The sequence below is a fragment of the Thalia democratica genome, chromosome 6, assembly GCF_965202585.1.
Source record: "Thalia democratica chromosome 6, ktThaDemo2.hap1.1, whole genome shotgun sequence".
NCBI classification, from domain to species: Eukaryota; Metazoa; Chordata; class Thaliacea; order Salpida; family Salpidae; genus Thalia; species Thalia democratica.
The window spans coordinates 6,724,198-6,741,902 of NC_139170.1; the positions used below are offsets into that span (position 1 = coordinate 6,724,198).

General features: G+C 26.2%; 1 protein-coding gene and 1 long non-coding RNA gene across 2 annotated transcripts; both read left to right on the forward strand.

Annotated features, from left to right (window-relative positions):
• The first annotated feature begins 4,878 nt into the window (after positions 1-4,878).
• LOC145838207 (exocyst complex component 2-like) lies at positions 4,879-14,922 on the forward strand. The gene is made up of 9 exons (XM_082945767.1): positions 4,879-4,911; positions 5,179-5,336; positions 5,663-5,784; positions 6,389-6,450; positions 8,392-8,532; positions 13,026-13,160; positions 13,601-13,742; positions 14,140-14,195; positions 14,725-14,922. Exons 1-9 carry the CDS (start codon positions 4,879-4,881, stop codon positions 14,920-14,922), a joined length of 1,047 nt encoding a protein of 348 aa, XP_082801893.1.
• A 1,375-nt stretch (positions 14,923-16,297) lies between these two features.
• Positions 16,298-16,817, forward strand: LOC145839510 (uncharacterized). The gene is made up of 2 exons (XR_014370071.1): positions 16,298-16,354; positions 16,673-16,817. It is a non-coding gene; the product is annotated as an uncharacterized LOC145839510 (long non-coding RNA).
• Positions 16,818-17,705: the final 888 nt, after the last annotated feature.

Here is a 17,705-nt window from a genome sequence, read left to right on the forward strand (position 1 = left end):
TCTTTATAATGTGCGTGATATTTGACAACAAACTTTGTCCGCTATACATTTCTAAACTGATAAAGTTTTTAAAAAACCTAGCGTTTCAATATCTTACAATTTTAGCAATCAACCTGTTGTAATAGACGCTTTAACGCGTATAAAGTAGAATTACAGCTTATACATTTATCTTTGACTTTTAACTTATAAAATGCAGTAGTAAATTTTTTTTACTGTTTAAATGAAGTAGTAAATTTTAAAATTATTAATCCTACGTCAAGTTAAGTTTTTTGAGTGTCGGTTGTTCTGACTCGTACAAGAAGAGATTTGATTTAAATCTAATTGTATAAAAACGAAGTAAGAAAAATATGAGATAGGTAACAATTGTCGGAAAGTAAAAAACACTCGGGTAGAAATTAAAAAGTAGAGAACGGACCTATGCGAGAAGCAATATTAATTTAATACAATTTATTTATATAAGGGTTTCCGAAAAGTTTGCGCTATTACCTCCTAGGAGAATTTCGGGTACTAGGGTGTAACGGGGTTGAAAAGTTGAATAGGAACTTAAACTAATAAATGGGAGTGACAATTTTCAAAACTGCTGCTGAAGGGGTGACTACGAAAATGAGCTGATAAAAAGCAAATTTAGGTTGATGGTCTCGTTTAGATAGAAAAGGGTTTAGACTGAAATGTATCCGATAAATTATTTATCTTTTTAAATTTAAAAAATCATATGTAAACAAGTGGAGTTGGAATTATAAATAACATGAATTGAAACTTATAACAACAACTTGAACAGGATCGAATTAATTTTGCAGGGAATTGACTCACAGTATACCAATTTGTATCTTTGCATTAATTTACTTATAAAATCAAATATACAATATTTTTTGATATACGTCTAATAAGCAGATACAACTAATTTGTTTAGTTTACCTCGCTCAACAAAACTGTTGAGAACCTGCAAACATTTCTCATCGAGTTTCTTGGCAGCGTTTGTAGCACAGTTCTTCGTGTAAAAATAGTGTTTACAGTCCGTACAAACTGCAGCGCAACTGACTTCTTCGAAAGTTTTGTTTTCCGCACAAGTTTTGTTGTGAGAATTATTTTCCGAAATGGTTTCGTTGACGTCATTCCCCATTGTTGAGAATCAAGTGAAGAATGAAATAAAATGACTAATAGCAAGATAAAAAAATGTTATTAATAAAGTCTATCGTTTTCATTATTAGTTTTTGTCAAATACAATAATACAAAAAGTCTGACCAAAGTTTGCTTAAAAATCATATTTATAGAGTTGCCTAGTGTTTTTGGAAAACTTCCTCAAGGTATTCGAAATTTATTCCAAGTTTTTTAAGTTACACGTTTTAGGGTCTAGTTTTAGTTTGAAATTAAGTTTAAGGTAAAAAAAACCGAGTTAAAAAATGTAACAACATTGCAAAAATACCTTGAAGCTTCTTTTAATGTTTTTTTTTGATAAAAGAAATTTTTGATAATGACAAAAAAAATTTGTGAAAATCAAAATTTTATTACAAATTTCGAGCTTTTCCAGGTTTTATATTGATTTTTGTTCAAATTTCCACGTTTTTTAAAAAATTCTCAAGTTCCAGGTTTTTTAGTCTAAATTTGTAAATTCCAGGTTTTTCCAGGATTCAAAGTTTTTCGGTAACCCTGTATTTAACAAAAACATGTTTTGACTTTTTTAATAACTTTTGAAAAATCACTAATTTGTATGTTTGTTAAGTATTTCTAGTTTAAATGATATATAAAATTAACCTTTTTATAATAAAAGAAAAAACTTCTAAAGTTTAAACACCACATTGAACACCAATATAAGACTCAAACAAAAAATATGTTATATCAAGCAAGAAATTTAAATATAAAACAATGTGACTAGTAAAAGAGTTGTTTAAATAAATTTTAAAGTAGCTTCATATAGGAAAATGATTAAAATAAAAATTTAAAAATCCTAAGTAAAACTTGTTTAAAAAAACTTCAAATAAAACTCACAAGTTTACTAAACATAAAATTTTTAGTTCTAAATAAATCTGCATTTTAAAACTAGTTTAAACATTATTTATTACTTTTTAGCCCAACTTGCTTTTAGTTTTTCAGTGGTTTGGTTTTGTACTGTTTTTAACTAAGTAATTTAAACATGAGCAACTCATTTAAAAAAAGTTTATTAATTAATTTCTTTTAGCGCATCATCAGAACTAGAATGCTAAAAACTGATAAAAATATAGCGTTAATTTAGTGTTTTTTTTTTAATAAGTTGCTTATGTTTAAATTATTTAGTTATTAAATGGTACATACTAAAAAAAGGTTAAACCTATTTTTATATAACACAAGTAAAAGATTTTTTTTTGACAAATTAAAGAAACTTAATATTGAAAAGCATTGAAAAATAGAAAATTACAATAATTTTATACCTAGTATACAAAATAAAAAAAAATCATTTTTTAAATTTCTCAAAGCTTACTTAGTAAATGCCTCAATTTGATAAAATAAAATTAACTTTTACCATTAACTAATTGAAATATTACTGCTACTTACTAACTGTGAAAATTATAACTAAGTTGTATTTAAAACAAATGAAAAATTAAAAAAACACCTAAAATTTTTTCTAATTGCATTGCAAAAGTTTAAAAGTCTATAAAGTAAGTTAAGATTAAGTTTAATAGTTTAAGATTGGTAACACCAAACATTTACTATATTATTTCAAACTTTCACTTGACAAAAAATTCATTTACAAACACTTTTAAGTGGGCTTAGTAAACAAAATAAAAAATAATTTAAATAATTAGGTTTTATTTATTATGTAGATATACTTTTTAGTTAAATTAAGCTAAACTTGCTAACTTTATAGGATCTTTTGAATTGTAAAAGTTCATTTTAAAGAAGTTCTAAGTGTATTTTATTTTTTCATTTATTTTAATTAGAACTTAATATTAATGTGTGTATGAAATAAATACGTAAAAAGATGATTAAATGCTTAAAATTATAAGAAAAAAAAGTTGTGTTTTAGAACTGTAATTTAAACATTTGGTTTACTTTAAAGAAATTTACCATATTCTATGTACTTTTGAATACTTTTACAAAGGCTTAATAAAAATGTAATATTAGTCAACACTAGGTAATTTTACAATTAAATGACTAAAAAAGTACTCGTGTAATAAAACTATTACCATTATATAAACAAAGAGTTAATAGTTTATATAATACTCTTTTAATCAATTATTTACTCCAAAAATTTTATCAAAATAAAAGAAGTTGTCAATAGTTGTTAAGTGATTAGTAAAGTAGCCTTTTACAACTTTCATTTCAGTTACCGTAGCTAATTCAAGCAAACAAAAATCCAGCATGAGGTATAAACAGCTAGTTAGTAAACGTTTTGAAAACACAGTACAGTCCAGCTCTTACCGTGAGTTTAGTATGCTTGCACATCTATTTCTAGTTGGTATGCAAACAAGACTGGTTAAATGCAACTTTCATATGAACTAGAAACTAACTTATATATTTTTTAAAAAGTTTTTGCTAGTTGATTTAGTCTAAAAGAATTTTTTAAATAACTTGAATAATTTTCTAGGAAACATTTATCATCACCATCACTTTTGCTTTATGAACTAGCCAGGGCTAATTGATAGTCAATTATTCATTAATGTTATAAAAAATTGCAATTTAAACAAACAAGTTAAGTAGTTAAATTTCTTTAACCTTATAAGTAATGGATTGTGGTAAACTTAATTTATTAGTACTACTCATCATATTTAAATCCTACCTTATATAATTATTTCCTAATAAATATTTAATTCTATTTTAGAGTATTTTATAAAAAGTAGGCAAGACCACTGAGGTACTTAGTCTCTTATACAAAAGAACCACACAACAATATTACAAAATATCTATTTCAAAAATATAAGTTACTTTCAAAACTTTTGTAAATCACTTGGAAAAAGTGCAAACTTAATAATACATCAAGCTTAGTGCAGTAAACTCTAAAACAATTTAAGAGCTGGAAGTTATTTAAATCTATTTCAAAATACTTAAAACAATTGACTAAAAATTAAATTAAAATCTTAGGTGAGCAATAAACTATAAAAGGCTTAGTAATCTATTAAACATGTAAATTTAGCTTAAATGTTTTAGAAATTAAACACCAGTTTAAATATGATCTTTATATCCAAACAATACTTTCAATTATAAACTAAAATGTTCAAGTAGAATTTAGTCAGTTGTTCCTTCTCTCAGCTACACAAAAAAAAACTAACTGCACACATAAAATATTTTGTTATAATTTTTATGAAGTTTTTCATCAGTAAATTACAAATGGTTAACCCTTGTTTTTTTATGGGCTCATTTGGATTTTTTAAGAGTTAGTTTCCATATATGGTCATTGTTGTCATGCTTTAAATATTCTTTAAACATTCAGAATTCAAATAATGATTTGCGCAAGTAATAGCAGCAGTTTATTACAACCTTATATGTTCTAATAGTTTATAGATTTATAAGTTTTGTTGAAAAGTAATTAAACAATCTGTTCTTAGACTTATTAGATTCATAGTAGCCTTACTTTTCTAGATAGTAGTTTTAAAGTAAGTTTTTCAGAGAACAAGGCATTCTCTAAATTTTCAAATGATTTATTAAAAATATAAGTTATGAATGAGGTTTAAAACAGTTTATTTATCTGAATAGTAGTTTAGAAGAAGTATTAATATGTTTATTAAGTAAGCAGTGTAACAAATTCAAAACAAAAGTTTTAAACAAATTTAAAAATAAATTTAATTAAATTACATACGATTTAGTGCGAAAAAATATTTGATTTCTGATAGATATACTTACTGGAAAAGTCCCTTTGTACCAAAATTTTAGTTAAATTAAGTTTTCTTTTCACAAAGTTCGGATATGCTGCTTATGACTGAAAGCCAAGAACTGCAAGTATTTTCTATATTCACTGATTGTAGTTTTGAAATTTATGTTATTTTTAAACTACTCAAAAAATATAGGATTTATTCAGAGATACGATGATCTAACTGGTGAACTTTCTGAGGTCTTTATTTTTAATACTTTTAGTTATTCACAATTACAATAACTAATTAAATGCTAATAATACTATTCTATTAAACTATTTGTTATGTTTTATAACTTTTCTAAGTGAAATTTTTATGTTTTAATACAATAATATTATAACATTAAAATTCATAGAGTTTGTTCGGAGACACGATGATCCAACTGGTGAACTTGCTGAGGTCAGTCTTCATTCCCACCTCGTTAGATGAAGATTTTGGGGAGAAATTCGGAGTGTGGCCGCATATCAAACACCTCAACGCGTCCGCACTATCAGACTGCATCAGATCTTGCAGGTATGATGGAAGTTAAAATTTCTGATTATTTCAAAAAATAATTTCAATTATTAATTTTCATAATATTTTTTATCTTATTTTTATTATAGTTTAAAGTAAAATTGCTTTAAAAATTGAGTTTATGATTCATTATAACTAAGTTAATTAAACCGTTGGCGAACCTGGTATTTAACACCAATGTAGTTTAAAACATAATAGTTTTAATGTAACTCAACAAAAAATATGCAAATTAGAATTGCAAGTTTAGTTTAGTTGCTTTGGTCCAATACCAATTTAATAGGGTAATTTTTGAATAGTTGAAAAATAATTTAAGAAAATTATTCCAGGGAGACGCAACAAAATTTGTTCACACTGAATCTTCCGATGGGATTGCTGGATCCTCTAAAGACATTCATACAAGACGCCAGAGTTTTGTGTTTGCAAACATTCCTCAATGAAACTACGCAAGGTTTGTTTTATTTTATTATTATTAACTATTTAAAAATTATAATTGTTATTTTTAACTATTGTGTTTGCAAACGTTCTTCAATGAAACTACGCAAGGTTTGAATTTATTTTATTATTATTAACTGTTTAAAAATTTTAATTATTGTTTTTAACTATTGTGTTTGCAAACATTCCTCAATGAGACTACACAAGGTTTGTATTTGTTTTATTATTATTAACTATAAAATTAATTTGTTTGCAATCATCACTTAACAAAAGCACACAAGGTTTGGTTTGGAAATAAACGAGTTGATATTGTTTTTTTTATGTTTTAATAACACTAGGTGTTGATAATCAATATCAACGAAAAAAACGAATATTAAATAAGTATTAGATAGTAAAAAACGTTTACTTTAGATATTGTTTTATGATTTTACTTTTTTTTTAAAAGACTCTTTATAACAAACAAGTCTGAAGTCTAATAAATTTAAAGGTAAAAAGTAGTTTCTAATCATTATATTGAGTTGACAAATTTACAGCTTTTGCTAACAACTTACGAAAGTCTTAGTAATTGACTGTAAAGAGTTCTGTATTGTTTCATTAAAACTATTTTTAAATTAAAACAGAAATATCAAAGCTAGAGTCCAAAGAAAATTGGGAACTAGAAAACGGTGGCGTTACTCAACTGGTTTGTATTTTCTAAATCACTACCTATAAATTTATTCAATTGAAGTAAAACATAAATTTTATACAAAATATATACAATATATAAATCCATTAAACTTTTGCTATAAATGTTACTTTATAAATACTTTATTTATAAGTCTGCTAAAAACAACTTTTTATTCAAAATTAAATTTGTTTTCAAATCGAATGCCTGTCATTATTACTATCACACATGATTACAGATATCAATGAACAAACTCGCATTTTCATGCTTATTTATAAAATTTATTTATCTAATCTAGTTTATTGCTAGTTTTTTTGTACCTATTGATAGTTCTGATGCTTTGTTATTGTATTTTTTATCACAGCCTTCAATGTACGAGTCCATAGTGACCCGTATGTTTATGCTAATTATTATCACAGCCTTCAATGTACGAGTCAATAGTGACCCGTATGTTTATGCTAATTATTATCACAGCCTTCAATGTACGAGTCAATAGTGACCCGTATGTTTATGCTAATTATTATCACAGCCTTCAATGTACGAGTCAATAGTGACCCGTATGTTTATGCTAATTATTATCACAGCCTTCAATGTACGAGTCAATAGTGACCCGTATGTTTATGCTAATTATTATCACAGCCTTCAATGTACGAGTCAATAGTGACCCGTATGTTTATGCTAATTATTATCACAGCCTTCAATGTACGAGTCAATAGTGACCCGTATGTTTATGCTAATTATTATCACAGCCTTCAATGTACGAGTCAATAGTGACCCGTATGTTTATGCTAATTATTATCACAGCCTTTAATGTACGAGTCAATAGTGACCCGTATGTTTATGCTAATTATTATCACAGCCTTCAATGTACGAGTCAATAGTGACCCGTATGTTTATGCTAATTATTATCACAGCCTTCAATATACGAGTCAATAGTGACCCGTATGTTTATGCTAATTATTATCACAGCCTTCAACGTACGAGTCCATAGTGACCCGTATGTTTATGCTAATTATTATCACAGCCTTCGATGTACGAGTCAACAGTGACCCGTATGTTTATGCTAATCATTATCACAGCCTTCAATGTACGAGTCAATAGTGACCCGTATGTTTATGCTAATTATTATCACAGCCTTCAATGTACGAGTCAATAGTGACCCGTATGTTTATGCTAATTATTATCACAGCCTTCAACGTACGAGTCAATAGTGACCCGTGTGTTTATGCTAATTACTATCACAGCCTTCAATGTACGAGTCAATAGTGACCCGTATGTTTATGCTAATCATTATCACAGCCTTCATTGTACGAGTCAATAGTGACTCGTATGTTTACGCTAATTATTATCACAGCCTTCGATGTACGAGTCAATAGTGAACCGTATGTTTATGCTAATTATTATCACAGCCTTCAATGTACGAGTCAATAGTGACCCGTATGTTTATGCTAATCATTATCACAGCCTTCAATGTACGAGTCAATAGTGACCCGTATGTTTATGCTAATTATTATCACAGCCTTCAATGTACGAGTCAATAGTGACCCGTATGTTTATGCTAATTATTATCACAGCCTTCAATGTACGAGTCAATAGTGACCCGTATGTTTATGCTAATTATTATCACAGCCTTCAACGTACGAGTCCATAGTGACCCGTATGTTTATGCTAATTATTATCACAGCCTTCATTGTACGAGTCAATAGTGACCCGTATGTTTATGCTAATTATTATCACAGCCTTCAATGTACGAGTCAATAGTGACCCGTATGTTTATGCTAATTATTATCACAGCCTTCAATGTACGAGTCAATAGTGACCCGTATGTTTATGCTAATTATTATCACAGCCTTCAATGTACGAGTCAATAGTGACCCGTATGTTTATGCTAATTATTATCACAGCCTGCAATGTACGAGTCAGTAGTGACCCGTATGTTTATGCTAATTATTATCACAGCCTTCAATGTACGAGTCAGTAGTGACCCGTATGTTTATGCTAATGAGCGATGTGTACAACTCGCTGCCCAATGAAGACGAAATATTTCAGAGTGATCGGTTCAAGCAAAACTTCCCGCAGTTGATCATCCAGCTGTTTAGTGTTAGTTTGTATGCTAAATATATTAAATAAATAAAAATAGTTGAAGTTTTGAAAGTTTAGAAATAGATCATCTTTGAAAATATACACGTGATCAAAAATTTTAAGTTTTATTTTTTTATCAATTGCAATAATTGATAACTATTAAAAACCAAATCAATTAAGAGTTTATTAATTTGGTATATTGTAAAATTTAAAAATGAACATCCTTAATTTATAAAAAGAGTTACCTTGAATTTATAAAAAGAGTTAAATGTTTTTATCTTCCACCTGTTCGTAAAACAATTTTTTAATTTAATTTTAAAAACACCTTTTCGAAGTTATTTCGGTTTTTAGTATGCAACTTAATGTGTCATATTTACTTAATGTAATTTTTTCTTTAAAAAGTAAGTTATAGTGTTTAACAATATTTACATTATTTAATAGTTATTAGATATAAACAGGTTACACAGTTTTTATCTTTTATTGATCTTTTGATAAAACATTATTTGTGTATTAACATTTCTTTTTACAGAGCTTTGCGGAAACAATTGAAAAAGCTTGCTTTTCTTCAGTTAAAAAGGATGATAGTTTTGTAAGTTTGATTTAATAAACTTTTTTGTTAATGTATATGACATTTCTATCAACAAAGCATATAAAATGCTAAATATGTTTGTTTGTTAAGATCAGAATTTTGCTCTATGTTTGTGTTTATCATTTATAAAGTGTTTATATAACATATTTTGTTGCATTAGTTTATGAATCAGCATTTATTATTATTATTATTATTATTATTATTATTATTATATTGTTTATTGTGCAATGTTGGACTCAGGCATCAAAACCTGAGCCACTTAAACAGGACACACAAAAAGAGAAAAAGAAAATAAACTTATATTCAAAACTTTAAGATAAATTATATATATATATATATATATATATATATACAAACATAATTTAAATTAAAACACAAAGTTAAACACAATATGATAAACAAATGAACTAAATTGAAAATTCAATTCAAAAAATTCAAACTTATATATTACTTAGTACACACAGTAAAGAAGTTTGTCTAAAATCATGACTTATAAAACAAAATTCATAACTACAAAATATATAAGTAAACTAATAGTTTGTAGGGGGGAGGCGTAGGGAAACGAATATTTTTTCTTTTGTTTACATAGAAAATTAGTGTATTTTACTGGTATTTATCGTATTTAAATCAAATCTTTTTAGCTTTAAACGAAATTGTTCTACCCTCTCACAAGATACTATATCCTGAGGTAGTCTGTTCCACATAGTTTTTGCTCTGTGAAAAGATGCGCCTTGCCACTGACTGTTTTGAAAGTCATGTTTACATTTTATTTTCAAACTATTTCCTCTTAGTTGATATTTATTTTGGGAAAAATTAAAAAACTGGTTAAAAACATTTTTATATTTGCCATTGATAATTTTGTAAAGAGTTAATAAATCAAATTCCCATCTTCTATATTCCAGTGATTTCAAGCCAAATTTAATCATTCTATCATTATATGACGTGTAAGATATGTTGCAACGACTACAAATATGACGGGTAAAACTCCTTTGCACAGATTCAATTTTGTTAATATCCTTTTTTAAATGGGGTGACCAAATTTGGGTACTAAACTCAAGTTTAGGGCGAACGTATGTTTTAAATAGTTTTGTCAGAATTGAAGCAGAATTAGTTTTAAAACTTTTCAATATATTTGATAACATGTAGTTTTTGCAATCTTATATAAATAGTTGATATGTTCATTCCATTTTAAATCTTTGGAAATATAAATAGTTATATGTTCATTCCATTTTAAATCTTTGGAAATATAAATTCCCAAATCTTTAAAAACTTTAATTTCTGGTAACTTGATGTTATTGATTAAGAGGTCAGTTGGAGAAGATTCTTTTTTGTTAATGGTTAGAATTTTACATTTGCTAGGATTTAAGTTTAGTTTTCTTGTTTTTAACCATATGTAAATATTATCTAAAGATAGTTGTAATGAAGTATTTGACTGACTAAAGATTTTGGCATCATTTGCAAATAAGCTTAACTCACTTTTAATATCAATGTTTGAATAAATATCATTAATATAAATTAAAAAGAGAAGGGGACCAACTACACCACCTTGTGGTACTCCACTGTAGATTGTTAAAGAGTCAGAAAGCGTATTATTGATGAGTACTCTTTGTGATCTATTATTTAAAAAGTTATCAAACCAATCAATTAAGCTTTCATGTAGCCCATACTGATTTTAAATTTTTAATAATCTTTTGTGTGATACTGAATCAAAGGCTTTTTGAATATCCGTATAAACTACTTTAGTAAATTCATTTTTGAGATAAGGAACTCACCAAGAATGTAAGCATGTTAACAGTTGAATGGTTGATGAGCGGTTTGGAACAAAACCAAACTGTTTGTTAGTTAATAATTTGTTATCAAAGAGGTGATTGAGAATTTTTACAGATACAATATGTTCATAAATTCTTGAAAAGCCACTTGTTAGAGATGTTGATCTGTAATTTAACGCATCGTGTATATTACCTTTCTTGTGCACAGGAATAATAAAAGACTTTTTCCATTGTTTAGGAACATCAGATAGTTCTAGAGAGCAATTAAATATTAATGAAAGTGGAAAAATTATTGATTGGATAACATGCTTGATATAATAGGGTGGAATGTTTTCTGGCGTTCTTATGATTTTATCTTTTAAGTGGTTAATTGAACTTATAATGTCTTCATAGGTTATGAAAAAATTTGGCGTTTTACTACAATTCTTTTGGGGTAGCTTAAAAGACTGGTAACTCTCGTCTTTTTTAAAAAATTTTTGAAAATTTATGTTAAAAAGTGTTGCTATTTCAAAATCTGAGGTTACTGTTTTGTTTTTATCATTATCATATAAGAGATGTATGGAATTATTTAACTTAAGTTTAGATTTCACGTAGCTATAAAACTTTTTTAAATTTGAGTTTTTGCAGAATTTGTTTTCATATTCAAAGTTGTATTTTTTAACAGCTAATTGATATTCTTTAGACTTGTTTTTGTATTTTATCAAAAGTGATTTATTTGTCTTACTTTTTTTGTATAGATTCGCTTTTTCTTTTAATAACTTTTTAATATGAGATGGATATTTTTTACTTTTGTTATTTTTAGAATAAATTGAAACAAAACGTTTGATTGAGATTTGGATTGAGCTAATGAATTGATCGTAGAAATGCTGGAGATTTTCTGAATTTTTAAATAAAGAGGTCCAATTAATTTTTGACAGGAAATCATTGATGCTTTTAAAATCTGCTTTTTTATAGTCATATGAGACTTCTTTAGCTATAGGTACTATTTTATTTTCAATTTTAATTTTTAGTGAAAGCAAGTTAGTTGAAAGCAATGGTCACAAGTGTTTGTTAATGGAAAATTAGTTGAGTGTGATATGATTCTATCTAGACCAAAATGATTGCAAATTATAAGATCTAGAATGTTACCATTCTTATGGGTTGGATTTTCAATTACTTGGGTTAAAAAATTGTCTGTACAAAAATTAAGAAAACACTCATGGGGTTTATTGAAATCTGTGCTAGGAATCCTCCAATCTATATTTGGCATAATAGAATCACCAAGAACATAAAAAGAACACTCTTTTGGAAAAACCATTTTAATCATTTTAATTACATTTTGAACAGTCAGTGCGCATCTCGCAGACAGTGGAGGAAGGTAGACATAACAAAATCTTAATTTCATCTTTTTTAAAATTACATCTACACATAGGTATTCAAAATTGATGTTGCTAGTAGAGATAGAATGGTTTTTAACTTTAATAACTTTAAGCGAATTTTTGAAAAGAATAGCAACACCTCCACCCCTACTAGACCTATCACTTCGGTAAATGTTATAGTTAAAAGGACACACTGTGGCATCGTTGACCTTATTAGTCAACCATGTTTCAGTCAAAAAAAATAAATCAATGTTATTCAAATTTATATAGTTCTCTAAAATATAAAATTTATTTAAAACAGATCTTATATTAGTGTAACAAACTTTTAATTTTAACTTTAACTTTTAATTTGCGCAAAAATTTTTTTTAGTAAGTTAAGTTATTTAGAAACTTCTACTTTTTTATAGCTTCAATCAACTATGGCTTAGTACTTCTAAAGTTAGGAGCCTTCAACTTATTACTTCCAAACATTTAATGTAATTATATTTGGGCCTTTAACCACTTATGATCTGATAAAAAATTAAATCATAACAGTCGACTGAACTTCTGTTTTGTTTTATCTAAGTAAATTTTGTGAATTAAACTTTTTAAATGGTTTCAAGGTTTTTAAATGCTCTCTTTTTAATTTTAATTAAACAAATTAGATTCAAACCACTTAAAAATATAACTTTTTAGCTGCAAAATTTAAACGTACAAATTAAAAAGCCTCTGCTCGCAAATTGATACTTGGACTTCATCATTGTATGAAAGACTTTTTTAAACTTTAGATATAAACTTCACAATTTGTTTGTCCAGATTCACGCAAATAAGATGTCGAGGCACCTTGTAATATCTCTGAACAACCTGGATCACTGGAACAAGTTTATCGTGCCCAGCTTAATGAACAAAATCAACAAGTACAAACTCCCTAATATGGAACAAATAACTAATGTTAGTTTGTTTATAATTTTTAGTTCGTTATTTGAAATAATTAAATCATGATTTTTGAGAGTATTTGCAACTTGTTAATATATTGTTTTTTTTTTGTAACTAATTCAGTACAAATAACTACAATTAGTTAGTTTTTTTCATACTTTAGATAACTTTAATACGGTGTTAATCAGTAAACAATTATTTTTCGCCTGTAATTTTGTGTAAATCAAATTTTTCAATGTTTAACTTGAAAAAAAAAAAAATAATACGAAACAAAGGTTTTTAACAAATGTATCTTATAAAAACTTTTTGAAATTCTTGAATTATTTTAGAATTGAATACAGTACTATTTTTGTATGATTATTACGAGAAAAATATTTTACGTTATAAATATATTTTAATTATTTTTTAATTGTGTTAAATATTAAAATCTAACTAATTGAAAAGTAACCACTCAGGCAGTAGAAAGTTCAATTATGACGTCACGTGAAAAGCTGTTCACTTCTTATTGTGACATCAAAATAGAACCCTTAGCATCAGTGATTGAAAATAAAATGTACGAAGGAGAATTTACCTGGGAGGATTGCTCCCACGTTGAAGGTAGGTTGAAATTATAATAACGATGATAATTTCAATATCACATATTTTGAAAATTTAAGTAATGTTATTTTCAAGTTTTTGATTGGTTAAAGGTATTAAAGTTAATCTTAACGATTTTCTTGCATTAAATTAAAAAAATAAAAAGTTTCTTGTAATATATTAAAAATGCTTTTCAAACTAACTGTTTTAAAAACGCAAACTTTGAACTACATTTTTAGTTAATTTTCGATTGACTTTGTTTTTAGCATCATAACTATTTGTTATTTATTTTCGGAATTTTTTTTAGGCAGATCTACAACTTTATAGAAAATTTCTTCAATAATAAAATATTTTTATAATTAATATTATAAAATATTGAAATATTTAAGCAACAGTAAATTTTATGTTTTCATTGCAGGTGTTCGGCCTTACATAAAATTTTCACTGATGAAAATAATTTCAATACATGCAGAGGTTAGTTTGTTATATATTATAATTCAAGTAATAAAGTTTTGAGGCTAAAGTAAAATCGTAATTAAATGTTCTAATAGTACCAACAATAACTTTACTTAAAAATGTTTAACAGGTTAAATAATAGTATTTTTTTTATTCTAAGGTTATTGCTAAATAAGTTTTATAAAACTTTCAAATAAAATTTAATTAAATTCCAGAAGTTTAAACATAATAATAAATAATAAACAATTGTTAATAGCAAGTATTATTAACTTCAGTATTTATATATTTTTTTAATTACTAGGTATTTAACATCACTGTTTTTAAGTTAATATGCTGTTGTTTGTTTTGTTTTTAATATTTTTTAATTAAATACTTAATAATTTATGGATCAACTGTTTTTTTAGGTGTTCAGCATTTTAATTTTTATCAAATATTTTGTATTAAAGTATTAAATGTTTTATTTCGTGTTTATATATTTAGGTTTTTTAATCCAAATGTATTCAGCAACGTATTTTTTTCTAACGTCTTTTTATTTACTTTTTATCAGGTATTCAGTATTGCTCCCAACCTGATAACTTCGGTGCTCACCGAAGCGACGCGCCACCTTGCGGAAGAAATTTGCCGCCAGATGGAAATAGTGGACGGTAACTTTAATCCGCGAGGTGGCGCCCTTCAGGCGAGAGTTGACGTGGAAAGTCTGATGGAGTGCTTGAGCGCTTACTCCAATGATGAGTCCAGGTACTAGAAATATTTTTGATTTTTGACTTTTCTACAATTTTTTAATTTTAGGTTTTTCAATTATTGTTTATTACTATACTTTTTGAACGCATACTCGAATGATGAGCCCAGGTAGAAAATATTTTTGGTTTTTCATAAAATAGAGTTTTGTTTCTAAAGTTTTTCCTTAATTTGTAAGTTCATCTGCGGTTATTCAGATTTTTTTTTTACTTTTTGAAATATAATCATAAACTTTAATAAAAATAAAGTTAAGTTTTTTTTTGAAAATTTGCTAAAATGCTTTAAAAAGCGCTTACTCAAATGGTAAGTCCATTCCAATAATCGATTTTTTTATTGCTTCATAAGGTTTCTGTGCTTTACTCTGGTTAAGAAGTTAAGAAAGTTTAGTAAACAATAGTTATATGGTAAATTGTAAAGTGCTTAATATTATTTTTCATAAGTTTTAATGTTTTATGTATATTTGATCTCGACCTAAAAATGGTACATTAATATGTAAGTTACTTATTTTAGATTAATTTTATCTCTTTCATAGTATACATAACTCAGTATAAAAAGTAATTAAGAATAAAACACTTATTTTTGTGGAAATAAGAATAAGTTCAATCTAGTTTAATTTTAAAAATAAAAGTTGTGTAAATACATGATAAACAGCGTTGCCAAAAAACCTGGAATTTCGGACAAAAATCACTAAAAAACCTGTAATTTTAAACTAATTTTACATTTACAAAATTTTGATTATGTTCAAACTCTGTTATAAAAATAAAAAGTATTTTGTATAACTTTTTTTCATAAAAAACACATTTAAAGTAGCTTTATTGTATCTTTTTAATGTTGGTATGCTAATTAAGACAGTTTTTTTACACTTAAAAATCGACCAAAAAAGTTGTTTATTGAAACCTGGAAGAAATTAAGAAAACCTGAAAAATGTAATAAAAACCTTTGGCAACCTTGTATAAATAAAGTGTAGGTATTGGTAAAAAGTACTAATGTTACTAAGACCAGGTATCACAGACTTTTTTAACAAAATATTAAAAATTTAGTTAGATGCTTAATTTAAATATTTCTAGATGTTTTTATTTTTCAGCTTTAGAGTGTGATAAGCATTGCAAACAAAAACCAGGGTGCTAATGCTTTACTGCTTTGTGCTTTTAATGTAACTTTTTAATATACATATTTTTAAGCACCGACTAGCTCTTTGAGCGAAACTTAGTTTTTCAAGTAAGCTTCTGAAATATAAAATGATACATGCTGTCCTATTGCAAAGTAGGGAACTCTAATTGTTTTTTATTATTCAACAATCATGACTATATAAAATAAAGTTAGTTTAGTTTGATAAAGTTTCTCAAAATTTTAATTACTAATTTAATGTTTCGTTTTGTTTTCAGGTCTCTTTTCAATAAAGCGTTATCTTTCATTCCAAACAGCAACATCGACAATGAGTAAGTAAAGTTTTAAAATTTTTATTAAAAATAGTTTACTTTATATTTATTGATGTTAATAACTTTTTTTTTTTCATATTAAGTATTCATATCGTAAATGCAAATTAAAATGATTTATGTTGGAGAATAAGCTAAAGTAAAAAAAATTTTTGTTCATAGGAAATGAAAAGTTCAGTTAATATCTTTACTTACTTATAATTATAAAGAATTTTTACTAATATTGTCATGTTTACTTCTTCGAATAAAAATAAGTGCTGAATGTATTAGCGTTTCAAATTTTTCAATTAATATATTTTTCTGAATTGTTTTTAATTACAGTAAACTGAAAAAGTACAAAGAAGAGTTCAAAAGCGGAATGATATTTCAGCAGAGATGCCTTCAAAATTATTATTTTACACTTTTTTAAATATATATTTTTGTTTTCTGATTATGATTTTCATGCAATAAAACACACAACTGCTTTTTTATACTTGGCATAAGTATTTCATCTAAAATCAATATTTGTTTTCATATTTCTTAAAATCAATTAAAACTTTAATGTTTTTCTAAGTTCTTTATTTATTGTTTTTTTCAAAGTTAGTATATATCCTATTTTTTTATGGATAAAATTGCTAACCAAAACTAGCTAACTAAGCTTTTACGAAAAGTATAAAAACTTCTTTTTTCTCTATTGTTTTAAATTTTTCTATACTTTTTGTTTTGCATTAAAAGAAGAGTTCTTAAGTATAAGTTTATAGTATATTAAATAACTGGGTTTTAAGATACAATAGAATTTAATATATAATATTTATGTTTTAATAATAATGTCACAGTCAATATTTTTATGGAGTTAACGTATAAGTGATAGCTTTGACTATCATTTTAAGAATACCTACTAAGCGCAAATAAATACTTACTGTAAAAACTGTTATATAAGAAAATTAGATTGTAACTAAACATGTCTAACGTTTTTCGTTAAAAAAGGTCTCAATTTTTAGATAGCCTATTTTTTAACTTTAAGTGAATGATAAACCAGTGGCGTGGTATTGTTTTGAGGTGCACAGTTTTTACAAGTATCAAAAAACTCTTAACTTGATATTTGTAAAGCTAGTTTAGTATGATTAAAATAATAAAACTAAAAAAATCGTTTGTTAAAAAAAGTCTTTAAGATTAAGCATTTGGTCGCGATGCCCTTATCAACCTTACAAGTTATTACTAACTAATCCAAAAATTGAAAGTTTTAAAACAGGTTCTTATGTACCACTTTTTTTTTAACAACGCTAATATTTTTTAATTAAAAAAATTAATATGTAATTTTATTTTGATACTGTTTTCCAAGTTTATCAAATCGTTTTTTCAAGTTAAGATACGC

What these genes read in the sequence shown, in the direction of transcription:
- LOC145838207 (XM_082945767.1), top strand. Translation starts at nt 4,879, where the DNA reads ATGCTGCTTATGACTGAAAGCCAAGAACTGCAA. An exon ending in GACTGCATCAGATCTTGCAG is followed by an intron (nt 5,337 to 5,662) that starts GTATGATGGAAG and finishes AAATTATTCCAG; the next exon opens with GGAGACGCAACAAAATTTGT. An exon ending in GGATTGCTCCCACGTTGAAG is followed by an intron (nt 13,743 to 14,139) that starts GTAGGTTGAAAT and finishes TTTTCATTGCAG; the next exon opens with GTGTTCGGCCTTACATAAAA.